General features: G+C 43.7%; 1 protein-coding gene across 1 annotated transcript in view; it reads right to left on the bottom strand.

Annotated features, from left to right (window-relative positions):
• Positions 1-27,143, bottom strand: part of SPG11 (SPG11 vesicle trafficking associated, spatacsin) — a 2,547,571-nt gene that overhangs the window by 1,271,722 nt on the left and 1,248,706 nt on the right. Inside the window, exon 17 of the mRNA XM_044077700.1 lies at positions 20,512-20,618. Coding sequence (XP_043933635.1) covers positions 20,512-20,618 — 107 coding nt within the window. The remainder of the gene's footprint in view (positions 1-20,511; positions 20,619-27,143) is intronic.

Genomic DNA, 27,143 nt, shown 5'->3' with positions numbered 1-27,143 from the left:
ATCTTCTTCTGCCCTCTCTGATTCCTGATAAAGGATCTCTGAGGGCTAGAAAAGCAGACTCTGATGGCAGACAGCATCTTCCCGTCCTTCTCGCTCTGGACTAAGGTGTCACGAACTGTTTTCCCAAAAAGGGAGGAACCGTCAAAGGGAACATTCGTGAAAGATGCCTTGAAGGATCCGCAAATTGATAGAGTCTGAGCCAGGCGTGCTGCCTCACAGCTACGCCAGTTCCAACTGTCCTAGCCACTCCTTCTGTGGCATGGGAAAGATGACGCATGGACGTGTTAGAAACGGATTTCAGAGTTGATATTTTCGCCGAGAACAGCCGCTTGTCCTCTGGTGACAAGGACTCCGGGGGTGATGCAGCGAATTCAGTGACCAGGTCTCGCTGGAGTTGAATGATGTGTGCCAAACAATTCAGCGCTCGTATGTCGCTGAAGAAAAACTTGCTTCCCAAAGCGATCCACGACCTTAGACTCTTTGTCCGGAGGGTGGACCAAAAAACTTTCCTGAGCCAGTTCTCTCTTGGCGGCAGCCGCCACCACCAAAGCATCCACAGGGGATCCCTTGTACCAAGCCTGTCTGTCTGTGGGAGGAGAAAGGATCCTGTCTGGGTGTTTGGGTATTAGCTCTATGGTATCAGGCTCCTTCCATGCCCGCGTGGTGATAAGTTTCACTAATGGATCTGCAGGAGGGGACACCCAGGATGTAGATGGGTCCATGCCAAAGGCCTCCAAGAATACTAACTCGTCTGTTGAGGGGTTTGGGGCTGATCAACCCACCCCTCTGGGGGAGGATTTCCAAGAGGTCTCCAAAGGAGACATCCTCGGGAGGTGACCTGGGGGAATCCTTACCTTCATCCAAGTCAGTAACTTCTGTGAGGGACTCGGGGGAGTCCATGCTTAAGAGGGGCCTCCTCAGCAGGACTCTCTGAAGAGGGCTCATAAGTCATGGTGAGTTCTACGATGGGATCCACCTGGGGGTCCTCTGGCACGGGCTGTCCCTGGGACAAGCTGATGGGAGTCGTGACCAAATCAATGGCAGCCTGGGCGGAGTTCCAAGGCAATGGGCTGGGGTCTCAATCCCTGGGAGAGAACCCTCTACACCACGTCGAAGGCCGAAGGACAGTGCACCTCCTTGGCAACCAACAAGAAAAAAGTTCTCCCCGGCTCCTTCATGAGGATTGGGGCCGAGGCCAAGGTAGCCAGGGTTCCAAAGGAACAGCTCGGACTGACAAAGTCAGAGTCAAAGAAATCTCCGTTCCCTCGGATCTGGCTCCCTGTTCTCGGCCCCAAGAGTTGCTTGGATTCGAACAAGTCTGATCCGAGGAACTCAAGGTAATGGCCGGTGTCGAGGTTGGAGGAACTGTCGGCGCTGAACACCCAGCTCCTCGGATCCATAAACCCCAAGACTGATGGTTGGATCGGGGAAGGAGAGATAGGATGGAAGAAGGGTATAGAGGTCCCATCTCTGGCAGGAGAGGGGCCTGGCAAGATTCCCATTTGGATTTGGGTCCGAATTAATCTCCGCATCCTCTTGTCCACGTCAAGCTCCAATACACTCAAAGTCGACTGCGAGGAGGTGACCAACTCAGATCTGGCCCTGTGAGACAATCTCGAAGAAGGCCTCTGATCCAAGGGCTTCGCCGGCTCTGGGGAATGGAGCCAAGGAGAAGTGGTCCTAACAACTTTCACAGGTGGACTGGGAAAAGGCTCCCTCTCAGGAGATAGCTTGCGGTGCTTCTCTACTCTTTTCTCCCTCTCTTTTTGTCCTTATCTGTAGCTTTTGTCCTCACCTCAGCAAGCTTAGAGGGAGGTTGAGTCCCAGCCTGGGGGGGGGGGGGGTCAGCTACAGGAGCCAATGTCGAGGCCGTCATCTCTTAAGGCAGAAACTGGTAGCAGGCCCCTGGCTACCAGTTTTGCCTTCCTCTCTTTAAGGGCTCTGGGACTGAACACTGCACACACACCACATGGCAAACTAAGATGGGGAACGCCAAGGCAAATAACACACAGAGTGTGGCCATCAGCCGGTGAAAGCTTGTACACTGTGAATTTCTTGAACATTGGTTTAGGCTGGTCAGCCATAACACACTCCACCAAGCCAAACACTAAACTAGACACACACACACTCAGGGGTTGGCTAGGCCTATTCTATACAAGAAAGAAACACAAACTTTCTAACTACCTACTTTTTTTTTTTTTATATTAAAAACAAACTGACGACAAGACGAAGGGGAGGAAAAGCTATCACAAACAACTACTCTCACACACTAACTTAAGAATCAAAAGTTCCACTTACTATACCCAACTTGGAGCTATAGAGACCACGATGTGTACGCATGAAGTGGCAAATGAGATCTGAGGGAAGGTAGGAGTGGTGAGGGATTATGGGTAAGGGGAGCAGCTTGGAGCAGATGCTTGATAAAATGTTGTTGGCTCGGATCCGATATGGATCTGAATACCTACAGATTGCAGATAAATGAAGTTAACTACTTCAGATCATATGCTGCCAGTTATTGAAGCATCGGAGACTTTAACTGCAAAATATTATAGAGAAGTATACTTCACATGGGATCACCCATTAACAACAGTTCACAAAACAGATGACAATCAGAAATATAGAAGCCCATGAAAAAAAAAGTAGCATTGACCACTGAACGTGCTACACCTATTGATTATAGTGTATTACATACAGACAAGACACAAAGTCATAAAACACAAGGATTTGCAGAAAGAAACAAGAAAGATACCCAGACAATGTGACAGTAGCAGGAGTAAAAGGATTGATGAAGTATCTGCAATCATACTTAAACATGCTACCAATACATTTAACCCCATATTAACTGCTGAAGAAGGTAATTCTAGTTAATTTGCTGAGAAGAACACTCTTGGCTAACATCAAAGACTGAAATTGAAACCATACTAATTTCATGCACTCTAATCGTACTTATAAATAGGGTCCATTCTAATCATGGTATTAAGAAACCCAAACACCTTGGGGAAATTAAACCAGGGGAAATTGAAGGACTTTAAAATATTCCCCTCTTATCTCCAGTAAAGGGATGCCTGGGGTCACCTGAAGTGGGAAGTGATAAGTGAGCAGTAGGTGGGCATGGGGTATTTCTCAGTGTTTAAGGGGGTGCATAGCAAAGGGGAGTCATCTGCGGTGTGGACAGAGCCTTGGTCCAGTATCAAGCCATGCTACGGGTGCACGGTCATAATTACATTGACAAATTTGTCCTGAATAACAGTGCATAAGAATCTCAGGACATGCATGCCACTGGGACCACCAATTGTTTAAGACGCAGCATAATTCTTCTCTGCTCAAAGCAATATGCCTTCCTCAACTTGAGAGGGGGGTGGCAAGATAAGACTCTCTGAGCCTGAGTTTGACTACAGAGCTTGTACTGGTGACACAGTGGCTCACTGTTTTGTAAACATGCCTGTAACTGTACTGTTCTAGATGGTCAACGGTCTGGTTGTGAACAGGTTAACCCAACTTATTAGGTGCAAAGGCCACAAAAAACTGATCTGATTTTCTGAAATTTATAGACTTGTCCAGATAATAACTGAGCTGTGTGTGAACATCTGCAAAATTCTTTCTCCTGTGCTCCAAGAGCTTGAAAAGACAGGATGAAGACGAATGGTCCGATTAGAGGAGACTTCAGTAATCAACTTGAGCATAAAGGTGGGATTAATCCTCAGAGAAACTCTGTTAGAATGAAATCTTAGGAAGGACTCCTTACACAATACAGTCTACACTACTCAGATTTGACAAGCTGAGGTGAGAGCTACTAAGAAAGCAGTTTTTCAAGTTATGAATTTGAGATATGCAGAGGCTGCTCATTCAAAGGGGAGGGGATGAGCTTGTACAGAACAAAACTGAGGTCACAGGAAGGGGCAAAGGCTCTCCTGGGTGGCCTGAGGTGAAATATGCCTTTAAGGAAATGCTTCATCACAGCCAAAGAAAACAGAGAGGGTTGCATAGGCAAACAGAGATAGCAAAGCAATGGATTTTAATGGATGTATAGGAGTCTCGTTTTGAGAACATTTCTAATAGGCAGGTGAGAACCAAGATTAGATTTGTCAGTAAAGATTTAAAGCCCTTGTTCTGGCACCAAATAGTAAATCTATTCCATTTTGAATGGTAAGATTTTCTAGTGCTGGGCTTGCTAAGCTCTTTTATAACAGATAAAACATCTGTGCAGAACTGTAGAATCTCTGACCCTGTGAAAGGAGGATATCATATCATCCAGGCTGACAACTTCAGGGTGGTCAGATTGGGGTGTATGGTGTTTCCCTTATTGTGGGTCAAGAGGTCTGCCTCCTGTGGAAGCAGCCATGGTTCTTGTGTGCTCATGTTGTGAAAAAGAGGAAACCAATTCTGCCTTGGTTAAAAGTATACTGTTGAGGGCATTCTCTGCATTTCCTCTGAAACCTCCCTGTTCTTGATTAGTAACCTGGGGATAAGAGGTACGGGAGGCAATGCATACAGAAAAACAGACCTGTCTGTGGGAAGAAGGCACCTGTTCCTCCAGGCATAATTGCTTTTGACCCATCTGCAGTACTTTGGAAGCTGCCTGTTTTGCTCTGAGGCAAAAAGGTCTACTTCTTGCACACCCCACTGACCTGTGATGTTGATGAAAACAGATCCATTCATGGGGGTCTAAAGCAGTCCTACTCAGGGATCTGCCAGACTGCTTTTCTCCTAGGAAGGTATTATGTTATTATGTGCAAACCCATTGTTCATACCACTTGATTTTTATGACTCGGATGAGGATGAGCTAGCATATGACCAAATTCCTTCACGGTCATATGCTGACTCAACAGTTACATGAAACTTTGCCTCTGCTTCACCATCTGAGGATTTTACCTTCAGAGAGACCCTCTACATGATGAGGGAATTCTTCAACTAGGAGGCTCAAGATTATCCTCAACATAAGAAGAGAGTTAGAGAATTTCTTAGACTTAATGAGCACAAACCTCTAGTCATTCCTCCAGTATTAGTGGTTGGGGATATTATTTCTGCATCTTCCCTGCAGCTGACTCCTAACCACCTGCCCCCACAAAGTCAGACTGTTTTTACAGGGGTTCTAGATTTCCATAAACATCTTTTCCAAAAAACAGTTGCATACCCTGAGGTGGTTTCCTGAGACTCCAAGGGAGCCAAAGTCAGTATCTCTAGAAATCCCTTGCGTAGGGAGAAAGACAGTAGAACCCTGGATAAATCTGTCAAAAAAACACAATTCTGTTACCCTGGCCACGAAACTTTTGAATTGTCAGTTTAGTGTGGTCATATTCCAGGAAACTGTGCTAGACCAAATGAAAGAAAAACTAGAGGGAATGGAAAATAGAGCTTTACAGAAAGAACTGTTAAGAATTCTTTAACTCCTGTTCCCAGGTAGCCAAACATTCTTAACATTGAGGCTTTGATGATTTGGAGGTATCTAGTACGGCAGCAGCTTCAAGGTCAGTTATCAGAAGATGCACACCTGGTTAAGAGAAAAAGAAGTTATGTACTCACCATAACGTTCCATGTGAGATGTCCATCTCGCCTTCATTCTGTACTGGTTGGGTTTGGAACCGATCATCGGTTCTGACTTGGCCTATGCAAAAGCTCGAGGACTTCCACCAGCTAGTGGCTGTAACCCTATTCCATCATACTTAGGGAAGACCACCTAGATTTTGTTTGCAGATATTACATCTATTATCAAAAAACTATTTACATGTCTAACAATACAATGAAGAAAGGTGAGATATACAACTCACATGGAACATTATGGTGAGTACATAACTTCTTTATGTGACGTTGTCCTATCTCGCCTTCATTCTGTACTGGTTAGGACAGCGTCCCTAGCACCATCTTTCTTGGGTTGCTCAAGGGGCAATATTCTTCAGAACAGTGGACCCAAAGGAGGCCCTGTTCCTGGAGGTCAGATCCACTTTGTAATGAGTAATAAAGGTATGAGGCCTTACCCATATTGCTGCAGCACAAATGCTATCAACGGATAGTCTCACTTGAAAGGCAGATGAGGCTGCTATGGGCTGTGTAGAATGTCCTTTTATTTTCTGGGAAGGTCTCTGTTATGAGATTTGTAAGTAAAGGTAATGCAATCTGAAAGACAATTTGAAAATGTGACTTTTGATATGGGAGCACCCTTCTTGTGGTCTGAAAATGATATAAACAACTGGTCAGATTTTTTATAGTCCTTTGTTCTATGTAGGCAGAAACGTAATTGCCTACATACATCTAGCTGGTGTAGCTTATACTCTGCCCTGCTGACATAGTTGTGGAAGAAAACTGGTAAGTCTATGGAATGATTCAAATTATATTCTGAGCACACTTTGGGTAGGAAGGATGGGTTTGTACGTAGAAATACAGCATCTTTGTGGAAAAGTATGTAGGGGGGGGCTTATTGACAATGTTTGTAGCTCTGATACCCTTCTAACAGAAGTGATGGCTAACAAAAAGATGGTCTTCCATGTTATAAACTTCAGAGCACAGGATGATGCAGGTTCAAAGGGTGAAAGAATCAAACTGGACAAGACAAAATTTAGGTCCCATGGCACTGGAGGATCTTTGATGGGTGGCCTTTGTAGATCAGTACTCCTCAGGAAAGCTTTGCAAAGTCTGTTGGACATCACCTTTAGTCCCCATTCTCCTATATGAAAGTTGGATATAGCTGCTAGCTGAACTGGAATAGTAGCCACAGCTGTGCCTTCATTAAAATGCTTTGCCAAGAATTCTAATCTAGGGGGTACAGGGGCAGTGAAAGGGTCAATGCGATTATTGAAGGCCCAAAGGGAAAATCTCTTCCATTTGCTTGTGTATAACTTCTTGGTTGAAGCCTTATGAGACAAAATCAAGATATGTTTCAGCAAAGGGGAAATATGTCAGGGAGCCTGGCTATGTGTGGAACTGGAGCAGCCAAGCTGTCAACTTAAGGGTTTGAACTGATGGGTGGAGTATCCCTGACGAATGAGCCAGGAGGTCTGGAACTGAGTCCAAAATCCATGGCTCCCCCTGGAGATGAGGCCAATGACAGGGGAATCATATTTGATGAGGCCAGTATGGAGTGACTAGTATTAAACTCCTTCCCAATGAGCTGGCTTTCTGAAGAACTTTGGGAATCAATGGAAAGGGTAGAAAAGCATAGAGGAGACCTGGGGGCCAGTCGTGTACAAGTGCATCCCTTGGTGACTCCCCCAGAGGGGGGAATCAGGGGGAAGTAGCTCCTGCATTTGGCATTCATGGACGTGGCAAAACAATCACAGCAAGGCTGGCCCCACTTGCAGAAATTTTTTTCAATTACTTCCTGCTGTAGGGTCCACTCGTGAGACATCAGAATCGCTCTGCTGAGTTTGTCAACTATCACTTTGGATTTTCCCAGGACATGTGTTGCTGTCAGAAAATGTTGGGAAGAAATTGCCCTGAGGTACTCTTTGGGCCACTCAACAGAGGGAGTAAAACTTAATTTTTCCTTGGTTGTTTATGTACCATACGACTGACATGTCTGTCTCTGTCTGTATTGCAATTGTTCCTATCGGAAGAGAGTCTTGTAATGTTTGCAACACTAGAAACACCACTCTCTTCTCTAGAATATTGATATGCAAGTGGGCCTTGTGATCCCCCCCCCCAAGTGCCTTGGACTGTCCTTCCTAGATAATGTCCCCCACCCTATCTGGGAAGTGTCCTTGGTCACTGTGACTAATGGTTGCAGAAGAACAAAAGGTCGACCTAGAGTCACCTGAGTGGAATGAAGCCACCAACGAAGGTCTTTCTTGCAAGATTCTGTAATTATAATTTGGTGAGACATGGATAGCTCCTGCATGGACCACTGAGTGAATGGCAGCCATTGCAAAATTCTCATGTGCAGGCACGCCAATGGTATAAAGGTTATTGCTGATGTCATGATACTCAAAACTTTCAAGACAGTTCTTGCTTGCACTTTTTTCTTGGAAAGTAGATTCTGGACTTGATGTCGTAGGGCCTGAACTCTCAGGGGGGATCCTGGCCAACATCTGTTTTGTATCTAGCTCTGCTCTTATAAAAATGATATGCTGAGATGGCAACAAGGCAGATTTTTCATAATTTATTGTGATTCCAAGGAGACAGCAAAGCTGTATGGTGGTGTGCCTCACTCTTGTTAGTGGATGCTTGGTGGTGGCAGTTAGGAGCCAGTCATCTAGGTACGGAAACACTTGGAATCCTAGACGCCTCATGTGAGACATAACTACTGCTATGCATTTGGTGAACACTCTAGGGGCTGTAGTGAGACCAAAGGGCAGAGCTCGAAACTGACAGTGACTGGCTTCCAGCCAAAAGCACAAATGACTTCTGGACTGCCTGTCCATTTTGATGTGGTAGTACGCATCCTGGAGGTCTGTTGAGCACATCCAATCATCTTGTCCCAAGAAGGGAAGTACTGACTGCAGTGTCACCATCCGGAATTACTTTTTTATGACTTGTTTAGTTTGCTGAGATCTAAAATGGGTCTCCAGTCCCCTGGTTTTTTTTGGAACTAAAAAAAAAAACCTTGAGTAAGTTCCGGATCCAATTTGGTCTGCGGGGACTGTTTGGATGACTCTTTTTGTCTAGCAACTTTTGTATTTCGAGTGTTGCCTGATCCTTTTGACTGGCTGGTACATTTGGGATGGTTTTCGTTTTTGGGGCGGGAAAGGAAAAGGGAATGAAGTAACCTCTGGATATGATCTTTTGTACCCATTTGTCTCTTGTAATTTTTAGCCAGGCCTTTGGGTACAAAGATAAGTTACCCCTGACTGCCCCCAGAGATGGGCAGACGGGCCTCCTTTTAGGAACACTGAAAGGGCTTACCAAGGAAGGATTCCCTGTCACCCTGGTTCTGCGGACCCCCTCTGCCACATGGTCGGCATCTTCCAATGGTACTTCACCCTCTGCCCCTGGGGAAAGGATCATCACATGTGTCCTGGAAAGCTCTCTGGGATTTTCAAAACCACATTTTTTCTCCCTTCTGACCTTTGGGTAAGGTCTGGTAGGTAGGGAGAAATGGATTCCAATGGGAGAGAGTGTCTTTCTTTCTGTTCACACCTGGTTAGTTTGCCTTTAACTTTAGGCCTGAACAAGGACAAGCCATCGAAAGGGGCGTTAATAAAGGAAAATTTAAAGAGTTCCATGAAATCACACAAGCACTGAAATCACACAAGCACATCCAGGAAAGTTTCATTAAGGAAATTCCTGTACCCGTTGCCCTACTTGCTCCATCAGCTGCATAAGAAATGAGCCTCATGGAAGAGTTTACCATTGAATTTATGGTAGAGAGGTGAGAAGAAACCTTGTCTAAAACCCCCGCAGCTACAGAACCTTTGAGGGTATCTCCTAGCTCTTTCAGGAGATATCTCTGAAGCCTCGTAAAATGAGTCAGGTAAATCAGTGATCTGAGAGCAAAAGTTGTTGAAGAAAATGTGCGCTTTCCATATCTGTCCATTGTATGAGACTCTTTGTTCGGTGGATGGACAGACAAGGATGTCTCAGAAAGTTCCTTCTGGTGGCTGCCGCCACCACCATAGCATCTACTGGGACACACTAAGAAACTGCTTGTTCGAAGGTGTGGTAATAAACTTATTTGGCCTCCTAGGAACAGGTTCCACTGAGTCTGGAGGCTCTCACGCCTTCTAAGTACATTCATGAGCTGGTCAAAGGGCAGAGACACCCAAGAGGTGGAAGGGTGATGCTCAAAGCCTCCAGGTATACAGACTCCTCAGAAGGGTTGATGGGCTTCCAACCACCTCTCTGCTTAAGGATTTCTAGGATGTCTGCAAATAAGACATCCTCAGAGGGTGACCGTGGGGAACCTTCAGACTCATTGAGGTCTGTATCTGAGGTAATGGACTCCTATGGGGAGTCTAAATGCTTCCTCTTGCATAATTTCTTTCGAGGGACCTCTTTGGAAGGGTATTCTGGAGAGATTTCAGTAGAGACAGTTTCATCCAATGGGGCATCCTGAGGCTTTGGGTCTTCAAGTCTGTGTGGATGTGATGGTCCTGAGACAGACACTGGTGTCTTTGGGGGAAGAATGTCTGAAACTGACAGCGGAGCTGTCGGTGGCGACAGCACTCTCCTCATCAGCTTGAAGGCACCCCCAGCCCTGATCCAAGAAGACTACCAGTTCTGAAGAACCAGAAGGCTTCTTTGGAACCAAGTGGGTGGGCTCAGAGGCCGATGTAGGAGCCAAACTCACCCATGCCAAGGCCCCGAGGGGCAAGTTTGTATCAGACAGCTGTCCGACTCGAATGGATAGCATTGGCTCCTAGACCCCTCAAGTTGAGATGGAACTGAGGAAGTCGGAGCAGTAGCTGGGCCGGAAGATCCTGGTGCAGGTCTCAGTACCAATGGTTCCACTACAACTGGATCCAGGCAATCCGGCTCCGAGTTCCCAGTTCGGGTCAGAGGAGGAATCAATGAAAGGGAGGTAGTCTTCATCAGTTCCGTATCCCTCTAGGTTGGAGTCGACAGTAGCTTGGCCAACCCTGCTGTCTGTAAAAGTCTCCTTACCACACAATCCACATCATCTTCAGACAGGCTCCCGGAGGATCAAGAGGAGGGGGGTGGGAGATCTCACAGGTTAAAGCAATGGAGATCTGAGAGTTGGGGAGACCAGCTCCAGAACTGGGGCCCAGCTCCGAATGTGAAACTCCATTGACCCCGGAACCACAGCAGGAGCTGAGGAAGAAGGTTTTTCGGGCCCGTAATCCTTCGGGTCAGAGAATGGCTCTTTTGTCAATTTTTCTGTCTGTTCCAAATGAGCAGTAGACGTAGATGATCTCTTTCCCCGACTTCTCTGACCTGGAAGACAGGGATTTTGCAGTTTTTGATGAACTCTGACCTTCTTGATAGCCTCTGTGAAGGGGTCTTTAATAGTCCTCTTAAAATTAGCTTGTTCTTCCTCTCAAGCAAAACTCTGTGACTGAAGGCATGACAAAAGGCACATGATTCCTGAAGGTGGACTGCACCTAGACAATATACACAACTTGTATGGCCATCAGTCAACTATATTCTTTGGTTACACTTGTCACATTTCTTAAACCCAGAGGGTTTTGATTCTTTTGGATACTTGGACATTATGTATTAACAGCAACAACCACCACCAACTACTAAATATATAGTACTAGAAATTTTTAACAACAACAATATCAATTTCACTAGGAAAACAAAGGGAGCAGTTCTCGAAGTTAAACGAACCTACCTTAAATTGAAAGAAATATATAGAGGGAAAATGAAGGGACCTCTAAGTTAAATGGGCCAACGGAAGCCCTCGAACTTAAACAAGCTTACTAGGGGAAGGAACAGTAGAGTTAAACCCAAAATTTAAACTTATTTCCAAGCTCTCTAACTTAAATTAACTTGGATAGTTATTGTAAGAACAGCAGGGATAGGGAGGTAGAGAAAAAGGCCTACAGGAAGAAACAATGGCCAAAGGTAACAACCAACACTAAACGAACACTCTAAATAAGCTCAAACTAACCTACTAACTTTATAACGCTTATGAGTACAACTTAAACAAGAAATGAAGAAAAGGACTTTCACTTAGCCAGAGCCTGAATGGAAGCACCCAATCTTGTTTAGCGGGAAACGAGATCTGGATAGTCTTCTCTAAGCATGATGGGATAGGGTTACAGCCACGAGCCAGTGGAAGTCCTTGAGCTTTTTTATAGGCTGAGTCTGTTTCCGAACCCAACCAGTACAGAATGAAGGCGAGATAGGACAACATCACATCAATGTTTTCCAGAACATACCAATTTAGAAATCCTAGATGCTCCTTTTGACAAAGGACTTTCTGTTTGGATCCAAGATCCAGGCTATCTTTAAAAGCTTGAGGATAAGGCTACATCTCTTCATGCAGGTACAGCCCCAAGGTTTAGTAGGAACTACCCTACCAAGCCCTGATTTTGTCCTGCAAAGTGGAGGAGGACTAGGAGACTAGTCATGACTCTAGATCAATTAAAAGCTCAGACACTAGAAGGCAAGCAATGGGGAGAAGTGACAGGACTTTTGTCTGCTTATTTCCCCTGGGATGGGAAGGCAGCATGTCTCAGGGGGAAAAACTCGACACATTACCTAATGCACATTTGCCTATTGGGCAACTGCTTGGACATGCAAGTGGGAAGCTAGGAGCATTAAAAATGGAATGATAAACTATCTACTTCAGTACTGCAAGAGCATTTAATTATAAATGCCAGCATAAACTTAAAAGTGACTGGGGTCTGCCGACTCCACCCTCTAACAGTAACATCTTTAGGATCCACAACAGGCCCAACCAATTCTGGAGTAGTCTTGGGGTAGGAGGATAAGCTGGTAGCCCTGGCAATGACATGGTGCAGTGGGGGCCAGGCCAGTAGGATGAGTGTCACAAACACCTAGCTGGTCCACTTAAGCATCATAACATGGGCACTATACCAAATACATACCAAACTCAATTATCCCATCCAACCTAATCACAAACGATTAAAAATAAAAAGAAAAGGAAAATTTAAACTCCTTAAGCAAACAAAAAGATCAAATACCTAATTAATTAAAAAAAAACATCATCCCTAACCCCCCTCACATCCACTTTTCCACACTGGTGCTGGCTGTCACACCCAAACTGAAACTAAACCTTAACAAAAAAAAAAAAAAAAAAGAAAACATGCCTCGCCATGCCTTAAATCACTACTATTCAAAGGAAACAAAACCACCACAATTCAATAAAAACCTATAAAAATCACTTAAACAGTTAAAGTAATCTTCCATCTCTAGAAGACAAGGTCCATTTAAAAAAAGTTATTCCTATATAATGCTATTACATTGAAAAAATTAAAAAACTGCAAATCCACTGAACATAATGGGAAAAATAAATGAACATACAATTTTACAAAACGGATAAATGGAATATTAGGTGGTCTGTCATGATACTTGTTGAACATCTTGCACAACAGGCAAATGTGTTTTTTAACTAATTTACTAAACCTACAGGGCAAAAGACATCCAACAACAGACCGCAGCATATCTTTATGATCAGGTTAAAGATCTGTCTACAGAGGAAATTGTGATGCTATGTGACCAGTTCATCCAGAAAAAGAAATAATGAGGTTCTTTCCTGATGATATAAGTACTTGGCTAAGTCAAAGGAGGCAGCTACAGATAGTAGATACAGAAAAAAAAACATATCCAGAAGCACTAAAATGAGGTAACACAGCTCTGCAGTGGTTAATTCTACTGCCTCCCATCTCTTGGTTGCCTGGTTCAGTTCTCAACTTAGCTGCCTTCAGTATGAAATACAGACGTCCTCCTTATGTCAATGAGGAGTTTTACGAGGTGCATGGATATCTTTTCATATCTCAGTTATACACTGTTATGAAGTATCTACAGATATGTGTGTGCAGAGTGCGAGTTACTATAGACTATGTAAATGCATCCTATGATGGGGCAGAACCTGGTCAACTGGTTCTCTTTTTGCTTGGACAGAGTTCAGCTTCTCCACAATCCTGTACAAGACAAATTGGGCAATAAAATATGAATGTATCTTAAAGGGTGTGAAAAGCAGTGAACAACATGTAAGTGGTAGAAGGCTGGAGATAGGTGGCAGTACCACCCACAAGATACACAGGTGGAACTAAAGACAGTGATATGTGCCAGTTCCCCTTAAATGCTGATTCAGAAAATCTTTTTGCTATGGCTTGACAGCATGATGATCATTATTCCTGTACTGCCTGATGCAAATGTTTTCATGCAGCAAGTTTCTTAAACTCCATTTATTCCTGTCTGAGTCTACATGTAACTAATTATGACATTTCTTAAATAAGCACTTCAATTCATAAATTCATAAACATGCCAAGGCCACTGAATCTTTTGACCATTCACGACTTGCCAGTACCCTCCCCTTATGCCACACCTCCTTTCTCCAGGATGTCTATACCAGTCAATCCCGAAGTAGATTTGAAGACACCCAACCAGTCATCTTGGTTATGCTTAAAGGAAGTTAGTGAGTTGCACTGCTTAACGTGCAAGGGAAGTCTGAGGTTCTGAGTTCTAAACCTATCCTACCAATATGGTTTTATTTATCCCTTGGTAAGCATTTAGGTCTTGAGTCTAGTACTAGTGGGGATATTGCACTTGCAGAGATGCAAAAGATTCAGTACATCTGTACTGGTGTGGTAACTGAGACAGAGATATCCCCAAAAAATATGTAAGAAATGAATAAAGGGCTAGAGCTTCTAGCCTCTCTGAATGGCTAAGGAACTGATTGATGCTGAGTATAAGGGATCAATTATCTCTTTAGACTATGATGATATTAATTTTGTAATCAGCTGTGCCAAATAAAATTATTTTCTGATGAACGTAGTCATACGACGGTCAAAATACAGAAAGATATCAAACAAGTTACTAGGTCTCTGACTATATTTTCATTTTGCAGTGGTGTGTTGTCTATACAAGAAGATGAGGGGAGGGATCATCTAACAAAAGTGATGATACTACATTTTTTAGCATTTAGTTAGAAAGTACAGTTGTGTACACTTACCATAAATGTAGATGTTCGAGTGTATTCACTGTTGCAGGCATTACATTTGGGTTATCTGCTTGCAGGTAGCCCTCAGTCGGCCTGAATAACAAAGTCTTGGGTCCTGCGTCCGTTGCTGTCCCTTCTTCCATAATGTCAGGGGTATAAAACATGCAGCCAATGCCATTACATCAGTTTTTCTTGCCTCAGATGTCAGGTGCCCCCTAATGGGAAGCAATTAAATATAAAAGTACAATGATATACCTCCAAAAAAAGCAAATACACCTAAAAGGCTTTTAAGCATAGTAAAGGAAAGTAGAGGTATAGCCAAAAGAAGTTAGAGGGCTGGAAGGATGGTAACCAGGATGCAACAGTGAATACACTCGAACATCTACATTTATGGTAAGTGTACACAACTGTACTATGTTCTTCGTGTTTCACTGTTGAAGTCATTACCTTTGGATAGATTCCCAAAGCTATGGTTGGGAAGAGGAATTTAGATAGCATTAGGACCAGCTATAAGGCCCTGCAAGACTACAATGGCAAAGCCAGCTCTGGATTTAGAGAAAATTGGCAAATGTTAATGCTTGGTGAAAGTATGTACAGAACTCCAGGTAGCAGCTTCTAGGATGTCCCTGGTAGGGACGCCTCTGAGAAAGGCTGTAGAGGTAGATGCAGCCCTGGTGGAGTGAGGTCTGATCCCCTGGGGATAGGTTTTCCATGGTGCTTATAGCAGAAACGAAAGCAATGGCCTATCCATTTAGAAATGGTTTGTTTTGAAATAGCCTTCCCCTCTGCCCCTGCAGCAAATGTCACCAGCAGTTTTTCAGATTTCCTTTAAGGTTTAGTCCTGTCCAAGTAGAATCTAAGTTGTGTGTGCACATTTAAGGAATGCAGTATCCGTTCCCCTTTGTTCTGTGGATTGGGAAAGAAGGTTGGCAAATGTATGGACTGATCAAGAGCCACACTGGATACCACCTTGGGCATGAAGGATGGATTGGTTCTGAGGGACACACTGTCCGCATGAAAGATGATGAAAGGCTCCACAGCCATAAGGGCCAATAATTCAGATACCCTTCTAGCTGAAGCGACTGCGAAAAGGAAAGCTGTTTTCCAAGAAAGAAATTTTAAGTCTGCAGTAGCAGCTGGCTCGAAGGGAGGTAGAGTGAGTTTCTCCAAAACAAAGTTAAGGTCCCAGGCTGGGGTTGGAGCTCTCCTGGGTAGTCTCAAATTTTTGGCCCCTCTGAGGAACTGCTTGAGCAGTGGATGAGAGAAGTGGGGAGGTTCTGTGTTATAATGCGCTGAAATGGCTGAGGCATGGATTTTAATGGAGGAAAAAGACAGGCCCTTGTGAAGCATCTCAGCATAAGATTTTCTAGTACTAGGCCTCCTTGCCTCTAAAATGATATCCATCACAGGTTTACTGACGGATGGTAAAGGAGAAATTATGTAATTAGCCAGGCTGCAAGGTTCAGTGTTAGAAGCTGAGAGTGCAGAATCTGGTTCTCCTGCTGAGACAACAGGGAAGGAGTCTGAGGCAGGTGCCATGGGGATAACTGTGACACTGTACAGGAGGGGGTACACCAGTGTTGGTGTGGCCAGTCTGGAGCAATCAAAACCATCCTTAGTTTGCCCTGTTTGATTTTTAGTAGTACTTTGGAGAGCAGAGGCAGAGGAGGGAAGGCATAGACTGATAGGTTTTTCCAGCTGAAGGACAGAGCATCCACTTTCCAGGCTTGTTTGTGGGGAGTCCTTGTGCAAAATTTGTCCGATTGGTAATTTTGGGGAGAGGCAAACAGGTCTATATCTGGGCTCTCCCATTTGCTTGTCACCATGCTGAAAATCCTTGGTTCCAGTTTCCACTCGTGTGGCTCCATGAGGTTTTTGCTTAGTCCGTCTAATTTTCCTGGCAGGAATTGAGCTTGAGGGTTCACTTGGTAGCTCAAGGCTGTGTTCCACAATGCCATGGCTAGTCTGCAGAGGGGGGTAAGAATGTGTACCCCCCTGCTTGTTTACGTACCACATAACAATAGTGTTGTCCGTCTTTACCATTAGTTGTCCTGGAAGATTGTGGTCCTTGAAGGCTGTCAGAGCATTCTGTACAGCTAACATTTCTTTTTGATTGATATGCAGGTGCATTTGACTTGGGTTCCATTTGCCCTGAATGCACTTCCCTGCCAGGTGAACCCCCCATGCATAGTCTGATGCATCTGTTGTTAGGGTTTGGGTGGCAGGGGGTGGTGTGAAAGGTAGTCCCTTGTTTTGGTGGCAGGTCTCTGCCCACCAAAGGAACTCTAGACGTAGGCAAGGTATGAAAGGAATCATTGCTTCTAGATCCTGAGAATGTTGACACCATAGGCTTTTTAGACACCACTGTAGTTTCCTCATATGCAGTCTTGCTTATAGAATTAGAAGAATGCAGGAGGCCATGAACCCCAAGGCTTGCAGTATTTGTCTTGCAGATAGCAAGGTTTTTGTGGCCACTTGTTTGAAGTAGGTTGTCAAATGAATTTGTTTCTCTGGCGTGAGATAAGCCATCTGGGAAGTTGTATTCAAGCTTGCTCCCAGGAATATAATTTGTTGACAGGGTACCAGGTGTGATTTCTTTTCGTTTATGGTGTACCCCAGACAAGTTAGAACCCTTTGTACAAAGGCCAGATGATTCAAAAAGTATGTCCTGGATTTCTGCCTGAATTAGACAATCATCCAAGTATGGGTATATTTGAATATTTCTTTGCCTGCAAAATGCAATAACTGGAGCTAGGTACTTTGTGAATACCCTGGGCACAGTAGATAAGCCAAAGGGCAGTGCAGACAACTGATAATGCGTGTAGCCTGCTTTGAAGTGTAGGTATTTTCTTCTTGGGTGGCGTAAGCTATGGTAACTTGCTGGCTAGGCTTACAAAGGCCCTTGGACAGATAGCCTAGTACCTACCTGTGAACCTATGCACCTATAAGATTCCCTGATTGGGATGTGCAGGTATGTGTCTTTTAAATCTAGTGTTGCCAACCAGGCATCTTTGCCTAGCATAGGAAGTAATTGGTGAAGAGTCAGCCTCTTGAATTTTGGAATCTCCAAAAAGGTGTTTAGAGTAGACAGGTCCAGGATAGGATGCCATGAATTGTCTTTTCTGGGTACCAGGAAAAGTTTCAAGTAGAAACCTTGTCCCTGTTCCTCTTCCGGTACCAGTTGAATAGCCTCCATGCTTAAAAGCGAAAGTACTTGTTTTTGGGCCTCTGCCCACTGATTTGGGGGTAGGTCCGGCCACCCGCTTGGTGTTGGCAACATGTGGAAGTGAAATCTGTATTCCTGGGACACTATATTTAAAACCCATTTGTCCTGGGTAATGAGTTCCCAATTCTTTGCATGAAGAGCAATCTTTCCCACCCAAAGGGGCAGCCAGTTGATAAGTGCCTGGAAATTTTGAAAGGAAGTCATTGAGACTCTTTACCATGGGGGGAGTCTTATTATTCCCAGATTTGGAAGTGGAGGCCCCCCCACTACTTAATCCTGTGTGTCCCCTGGGACTGAAACCTGGGGTTTTTGCTGTGCCTGGGTTTGGCTTGAGAAGACTTGCAAGGGGCTGGAAAGGACCAATTCTTAGAAGGCCAGTGCCTATTAAATCTAGGAGGCTGAACTTGTAAGAAATCTTTAACAGTTTGCATAGATTTAGCTTTATCGTCCATCTTTTTAAGCATTTCCTCAGCCTTGTTGCCAAACAGGCGGTCCTGATTTAAGGGAGCATCCAACAATTTAGCTTTAACATGATCAGGCAAAGATTGCTCCTTAAACCAAGCATGCCTTCTCAGCACAGACCCAGTAATAGCAGCCCTGCAAAAGGCCTCTAATGAATCAAAACCACATTGCAAAGTATGTTTTCCAACTTGTTCAGCAGAATGCATTAAATCCTGTAATTCTTTATTTTCCACAGAGTCAGGAATCAACATCATTTTCTGTTTAAGCAATCCAATAACATGTTGCTGATACTTTAAGATATGAAACTGGCAGTTTAAAGCCCTAATGGCCAAGGTTGCAGAAGTATAAACCTTCTTACCCCACCTATCCAGTGCCCTGGAGTCTCAATCAGAAGGGGTAGGATTTTTAGCAGTAGAAACATTAATGCCCTTGGGCCCTTGTGAAATAGTCTCTGGATACGCAATAGGATTTTTAAAAAGGAACTTGTGGGATTCAGGGACCCTGTAGTATCTGTCAGGTTTTCTAGGAGCAGGAGGCAAGGAATCAGGGGCCAAACTAGATTCTGAAAAAGCATCAACAATGTCTAGTACAGGAGGAATAGCTAAAGGCCTATGCTGAGGTAGGAGAAGGAAATCCCTAAGCCTCTTTTTTGAATCAGAAAAATCCTGGGTTTCCCAGTGGAAATGCTCCCTTAGAGTATGTAAGATTTCACCAAAAGAAAAATCCTCAGTAGGGGAAGCAGAAGGAATGGAGTCATCTTAACATAATCAAGTAGACAAGGGCAAATCCAGAACATGAGAAGAATCAGAAAAAACAGAATCCTGGTCAGAAGATTCATAATCAACTTCAGTCCTAGGTCTTCTAGAAGGGGGGGGGGGGTTGGCTAACCCTGATTAGAGTTATTAGATCTTCAGCCATTCTTATCATTTGTTTTTTAGGCACAGAGGCCTGAGCATGTGGCCTGGGAGTTGTTTTTTTAGGCATGGTTCGAGATTTAGGCCTAAGTAAAGAAGGAGGCGTCGGTTTAATATGCAAGTCCGTAGGCCTGAATACACCCTCAGAAGCCGGTGCCTGCACAGCGGCTACGGACCCATCCAAGGTACAGACATCTGCAGGTTCCATAGTTGAAGCATCTCGTGGCATACTGGTCTCAGTAGAGGCCTGTGAATCAGAAGTAACGGGTATCAGGGGCTGCGAAAGCGCCTCACTGAGTACTGGCAAACTGGCGACTGGCTTAGGAGAAGCGTCGTCGGCAGTTTTGGACCTTGGCAGCCTGTCTCTGTCTTTATCTTTGCATTTTTTTCAGAATCCCGGTAGTCGGATGGCTAACAGATGACATTTCTGGATAATTAAACCGAGAACTGAAATATTTAGAGGCGAAAATATACCGACGACGGATAGTGCACTGATTAAATAAAGTATAAAGCATAAAACCGACAGCAAGGTACATCATGGTCAGGGCCTAAGCAAGGAATACAGTATGAATGAAAATCTTTATGAGGTATTTGTTTTCCACAAATAATGCAATTATTAACTTTTACTGACATTGGTAAGGAGCAAGAAAACGTTTCCCCAACGGGGTACTTCGCTTTAGTTGGAAGACTTCGGTTCTGAAACTCGAAAATGAAAATTTCAGGAGTCGTCCGACTGGCACTTGTAAACTGCTTCTGCTTCGGGCAGCGCACAACAAGAAAGACTAATGTAATGGCGTCGGCTGCATGTTTTATATCTCTGATGACCTAATGTCATGGAAGATGGGACAGCAACTGATGCAGTACCCAAGACTTTGTTTATCAGGCCGACTGAGGGCTACCTGCAAGCAGATAACCCAAATGTAATGACTGCAACAGTGAAACATGAAGCACATCCTGGTTTTAGTGCATACGCCAAAGGTTTACTAGGGAGAGTTAATTCTTAAGGATGTGGATGTCAGAGGGTGAACAACAATCCATAGTTTGTAGTTGTCTGCAAACTTTGTAAGCCAAAGGTCTTCTCTCTCGGCTTGGAGATGTGAAAAGTAAATGAAGAAAAGGAAAACTCCCAGAACAGAGCCCAGAGGGCCACTTCTGGTCACTTTTACACTTTCTTTTGAGGCACCTGCAACTTGCACTCTGTAAATTCTATCTTTCAGTTTGCTATCCATTTTACTACATACTTGTATAAACTAATTTGGTTTCCAGACTTCAGCAAATTTATTTATAGACATTTTGCTGAGTAACCCTTCTTTACAAACAATAAAGACAATTGATTTGCAATATAAAGGCAAATTCGTAATCTTTTCCTGGCTTGGTAATATTACCTGTAGGACTGTTACTGACTTCACGTATCCTTACTAGGAATTCAAACCAGGGATTACCTTCTTGCAAAGACTGGCTGTTCAAAGAAGGGCAGTTGGATGGTGTTAATCTTTAAAAAAAAAAAAAAAAAAAAGCTGCATTAATACAAGAACAAAAATAAAAGAAATATATACACTAAAAACAACTGCACATGGTACTAAAAATCACTCAAGAAAGTGAAAAAAGTTAACCTGAAAATTCAGTTAAGCTTTTTTTTTTTTTTTTCCAGATAGTGTTAGGCTAACCACTTAGTCAATACACAAAGTACAGTTTTGTACCTACCATAAATGTAGATGTTCGAAAAATCCACATTGCTGCAGTCCTTACACTTGGGTAGTCCGCTGTCCTCGGTCGGCCCGAATATCAAAGTATTAGGCTGACGTCGGTCAGGACGTCAGGGTACAAATGCGCATGACCGACGTCATATCCTCAGTCTTTTCTTGCCCCAGATGTCAGAAGACCCTAAAAAGAAAGGTCAAAACCAAAAGATAGCAAAAAACAACCAACCACCCTAGTGCTAAACCTATGTACAATATATACAACATTCACAATATGTACAACCCAAACCACACAACCGCCTCTAACTACAGAGGGGAAGGAGGGACTGCAGCAATGTGGATCTTGAACATCTACATTTATGGTAGGTACAAAAATGTACTATGTTCTTCATCTCACATTGCTGCAGTCCTTGTAGAATCCCAAAGCAGAGGTAAGGGAGGATGGCAAAACTATAAAGCAGTAGGAGCTGCCAAAATGCCCTGTAAAATTGCAGTGGCAAAACCAGCCCTAGATTTAGAGTGGTGGTAATGCTTAGAGAAAGTATGCACTGAACTCCAAGTAGCTGCCTCTAAAATATCTTTAGTTGCCAAAAGCTGTAGAAGTGGCAGTAGCCCTAGTGGAATGGGGCCTAATCCCAGCTGGAATCTCCTTACCATGATGGGAGTAACAGAAAGCAATACAAAACCCAATCCACTTAGAAATAGTTTGTTTTGACACAGGCTTGCCCTGAGAACCCAAAGCAAATGAAACAAATAACTGCTGAGACTGCCTGAACCCTTTAGTTCTGCTCAAATAATATCGCAACTGCCTGTGTATATCCAAAGTGTGCAAAATCTTTTCCCCTTTATTTTGGGGTTTGCATAAAAGTAGGCAAATGAATAGTTTGGTTTAAAGCCACACTAGAAACCACTTTAGGCATAAAGGAAGGATTAGTGCGCGAAGACACCCTATCCTTATGGAAAATTAAGAAAGGCTCAACTGCCATAAGGGCCTGTAACTCAGACACCCTTCTAGGTAATGGCCAACAAAAAGCAGTCTTCCATGATAAATATTTCAACTCAGCAGTAGCTGCAGGCTCAAAAGGTTGTAGAGTGAGTTTCTCCAACACAAAATTGAGATCCCAAGCAGGAGTAGGAGCTCGGGGTCTTATATTCTTTGCCCTCTAAGGAATTGCTTAAACAAAGGATGAGAAAACAATGGTGGGTCACAGTCATAGTGAGCAGAAATTGCTGCAGCATGAACCTTAATAGAAGAGAAGGACAAACCTTTGTCCAGTAACTCAGTAAGATACTGAAGAGCCACACTTAAATTAGGCTTAGAAACATCAAATTCCTTTGCTGTACTCCAAAATAAAAATCTCTTCCATTTATCTCTTTCCTTGTACTAGGCCTTCTGGCCTCCAAAATAACATTCAAAACCTGCTGTGGAAGCGGAGACCCTCCAGGGTTTAAAACAGAATATGCCAGGCTGTTAGGTGAAGAGAGTGAAGTTTTACATTTGAGTAGATGACTGTTCTCCTGAGACAGCAGGTGTGGAATCGAAGGCAAAGGCCATGGAGGTTCCCATCAGACTTCTCAGTAATGGGTACCAGTGCTGTCGAGGCCAATCTGGAGCTATTAAAATCATCTTTGGCTTGTCCTGTCTGACCTTCAGGAGTACCTTTGGGAGGAGAGGCAGAGGTGGAAAGGCATACACATGAAGATTGCTCCAATTGAAAGAGAGAGCATCCACTTTCCAAGCTGTGGGATGAAACCTTTTGTGCAAAACTTTGGCAACTGGTAGTTTAGTGGAGAAGCGAACAGATCTATGTCTGGAGTTCCCCATAACACTGTCAATTTCTGAAATACATGAGGATCCAATTTCCACTCGTGGGGATCCATAATTTGTCTGCTCAACACATCTGCTAAGGAGTTCTGTGCTCCCGCAGAAACCTTGCCTGAAGATTTAGCTGTAAAATGAGCCACAAAATCATTGCTTGTCTGCATAGAGGATAAGAATGTGTTCCCCCTTGCTTGTTGATGTACCACATGACAGTTGTGTTGTCTGTTAGAACCAACACCTGCCCAGGAAGGAGTAAATCCTTGAAAGCTATCAATGCAAATTGGACTGCTAACATCTCCTTCAAGTTGATATGTAAATGTTGAAGTCTGGCAGGCCACGTGTCTTGTACCCACTTTCCATTTAGATGAGCTCCCCAAGCTTTGTCTGAGGCATCTGTCGTTAGAATCTGACTTCTGGCCGGGTCACAGAGAGTCCCTTGTTTAGGTGACATTCCTGAGCCCACCACAAAAATTCCTTTTGAATGCAAGGTATTATCTGAATGACAGTGTCCATATCTTGGCAGTGCTGTGTCCATACATTTTTGAGATACCATTGCAGCTTCCTCAGATGCAGTTTGGCATTGGGAAGCACCAGAATACAAGATGCCATGAACCCCAAGGCTTGAAGGACTGTCCTTGCAGTCAGCCTGGACTGATGAGACAATTGATGGAAGTAAAGAAAGATTCTTTTGTTTGTCCGGGGACAAAAAGGCCATCTGGGATGCTGTATTCAGTCTCACACCCAGAAAGCACATGTCCTGAGAGGGTACTAGACTGGACTTTATTTCGTTCACAGAATACCCCAGGCATCTTAGCACTGCTATCACATATTGTAAATGATGAAGAAGTTCGTCCTTTCCTTGGGCCAGAATCAGGCAATCGTCCAAATAAGGATAGATCTGTATTCCTCTTAGCCTGAAGAAAGCTATCACTGGAGCCAGAACGAACACTCTGGGTGCAGTAGATAAGCCAAAGGGCAATGCAGAGAACTGATAATGAGAAGTCCCAGCTCGAAAACAGATACTTCCTGCAACTTAGCCTGATAGGAACATGAAGGTAAGCCTCCTTGAGATCCAGAGTCACCATCCAGTGATCTTTGCCCAGCAGAGGTAAAAGCTGTTGTAACGTCAACATTTTGAACTTGGGAATGTCCAGATAAGTGTTGAGGATAGATAAATCCAGAATTGGTCTCCACGTGTTCCCCTTCTTTGGTACTAGGAACAGGCGAGAATAAAATCCTAGGCTCACTTCTGGCAGAGGGACTATTTGGAGCAGCAGAGAAATTTGTTTGTGAGCCTCTAGTCTTTGCTGAGGAGGGCATGCCTTTGAAAGGAGGCAAGGTATGGAAATAAAACCTGTAACCTTGGTGTATGATATCTAATACCCATCTGTCTTGGGTAATCAAACTCCAATTTTCCTTGAAAAGTGCCAACCTTCCTCCCAAAGGTGCTGCCATGCAAGAAGGATCTGGCAGCTGAAAAGGTAGGTCATTGGGCCTGTTTACGAAAGGACTGGCCCCTGCCCTCACCCGAAGAATGTGCAGGAGAACTCCCTGTTCTAGGTCTGAAGGAGCTCTGAGCTCTGCCCCTACCACATCTAGATCTACCCCTAGACTGTGAATCATAAGAACCCTTAGCAGGCCAATTCCTACTAAACTTGGAGGCTGAACTTGCAAAAAATCTTTAACAGTCTGCATAGACTTAGCCTTGTCCTCCATCTTCTTCAAGACTGACTCCACAGGTGAACCAAACAATACATCAGACTGTAAAGGAGCATCCAAAATCCTTGTCTTAACATGTTCAGATAAATTCTGATCCCTCAGCCAGGCGTGCCTGCGAAGAACTGACCCAGTGGCAGCCAAGGCCTGTACAGCATCAAAACCACATTGTAAAGAATGCTTACCCACCTGTTCAGAAACATGTACTAAATCTTGTAATTCTTTACACTCAATGCCTTCCGCCAGAGCATCTACCTTAGACTTCAATTGAGAAAGAAGATAGTTTTGATATTTCAACATGTGAAACTGGCAATTCAAAGCCCTCATAGCTAAGGTGGAAGAAGTATAGACTTTCTTTCCCCATCTATCCAAAGCTCTGGCCTCTTTATCTGGAGGAATTTTTACAACAGAGGCCTTGACACCCTTAGGTCCCTGACTAACAGTTTCTGGGTCCCCTAGGACTCTTATAAAGATATTTATGAGCCTCAGGCACCCTGTAATACCTATCCGGTTTAACAGGAGCAGGAGGCAAAGAATCAGGATTAAGAGAAGCCTCTGCAAACACATCTTCCACAACATCCAGAACAGGAGGTATAGCCAAAGGCCTATGCTGGGGTAAAAGCAAAAATTCCCTAAGCCTTTTCCTGGAATCAGAGAAGTCCTGACCTTTCCACTTAAAATGTTCCCTCATGGAATGAAGAGTCTCTGAAAAAGAAAAATCCTCTGGAGGAGAAGCAGAAGGAGTTGAATCATCTGCATCAGAATCAGAATAAGGAGAGTACTCCTGCAAGTCTTCAGCCGAAGACTCTGAGACATCGCCTGCTCAAAACTCCCCAACTCTGGTTCCACCCTAGGCCTCTTATCTGGAGGGGGCAAAGAACCTCTAATCAAAGTAATTAAATCTTCTGCCATTTTAAGCATGTGCTTCTTGGGCACAGATCCTGAAGAACTAGGAGTGACACCAACAGAAGCTAAACCTGGCCTGCCTCTGGGAGAAGCCTTAGAAACAGAAGGAGAGGGCCTAACCACCTTAGGAAGGGAGGAGTACAGTAACCTGAGAAGCCCCTTCAGCCTGACCTGCCTCCTGAGAGGCCACATCCTGCAATAACAAAGTCTCCCCTGGGACTCCAGAGAAGCGTTCCACTGGCGCCTAAAGAACCGTCGTCGGTGGCGACCGGCGTCTTCTTGCCTGGGTTTAGCTGCTTTGTCTTTGCATCCGGCGGCATCTTATAATTGCACCGCTTCCCAAAGACCAACCTGGCACAATCTAACCTTTCCTATATAGTGCGCTTTGAACCTAGCACCTCAGGCCCCAAACAAGGAATACACAAAGTATGATAATCTCTATATCTGTTTCCCACAAGAAATACAGTTATTCACTTTTTCTGACATCCAACCACTGAGGCAAGAAAAACTAAAATGTTTGACTCTGTCTGAAACTCTGAATTAAATTTCAGACTGCTTCTGCATCGGACCATGTGGCAAAAGACTGAGGATATGACGTCGGTCATGCGCATTTGTACCCTGGCGTCCTGATGTCAGTCTTCGTCAGCCTAATACTTTGATATTGACAGCGGACTACCCAAGTGTAAGGACTGCAGCAATGTGAGATGAAGAACATCTTTCTTTTTATAAATTTACCACTGGAATATATGGCTACAATGTGTTTCAATATTCCTAAATGGGCATACCATCAAAAGATTGAATAACCATGTCTCACTATCTTAAATGACTTCAAAGGCACCAGGTTGAAAGCAGCATCACAATCACGAAAGCCCTTCTCATCAGCTACCTACATAAAAAGCTACAGAATATTTTCTCAAAAAATAGGCACACTTACTGAAAAAGCTTCATTAGTACAACATCCAAGTTTCAAATCATGACATTAAATAATGGAAAGAGAAATCAGAATTCAAAACATTACTGTCTCATCAAAACTGTCCCCCAAAGTCTAGCTACACATCACAGTCTAAGGCAGAACTCAAAACACTCAGACTACATATACTGATCATGTAGCCTCAGAAATCCTTGAAATGAATGAGGTAAAATGCACAAAACAATTCCTTTAAGTGTATTTTAAAGATAGAATTAACGTGGCAAAGAACCTTTTCCAAAAATTCTCATGCAAAGTCGTCTTTGTGCTTATAAACCAGCTTAAATATAGGCGTGGATGCTTGTGTGTATTTACCTACCAATATACGCACACACATGCATACATATACAAACAGACTAATTGATATCACTGCTCTGTTGGTCAGACATATGGTTTCAGCCAGACACTCCGACAAAAAAGTAACTATTTAAGTTAATGAGCCTTTCTTGGTGGTGGTAAGGAGAGGGTCATTTTATTTTATTTTTTCTGCATTTGTTAACCAGGGTAGAACATTGATTCAGATGGACCTTTCTTAGATTCAGCCCAGGAATGCCATTTGGGTAAGTGAATTTCTCAGAGTCTCACAGGCAAATGGAGGCTGAGGGAATCAGAATGTTGACCACAGGCAGTAGCTTGTTAACAGCTAACAGACAATCACTTGGGCAAACTGCTAGACCAAATATCAGACATCTTTTTTCTGAAAGATAGTAAAGGCACCTTTAGAAGCCTATGGACCTTTCTGAAAATTTACAATTAAAATTCTTTTCTGCCATCGGTGTTTTCTTTATCACCATCTACTATTAAAAGGAATATTTGGCATATGGTTTAATGACAGTAAGGGATGCATGCAAAGAAAAATGGTGGCCCAAATGGGGGCAGTAAAATTGATTTGTTGAACATCTTACA

The sequence above is a fragment of the Protopterus annectens genome, chromosome 7.part0, assembly GCF_019279795.1.
Source record: "Protopterus annectens isolate FY-2018-M chromosome 7.part0, PAN1.0, whole genome shotgun sequence".
NCBI classification, from domain to species: domain Eukaryota; kingdom Metazoa; phylum Chordata; order Ceratodontiformes; family Protopteridae; genus Protopterus; species Protopterus annectens.
The sequence above is the reverse complement of the archived record's forward strand: the minus strand, read 5'-3'. Positions and strand labels throughout refer to the sequence as shown.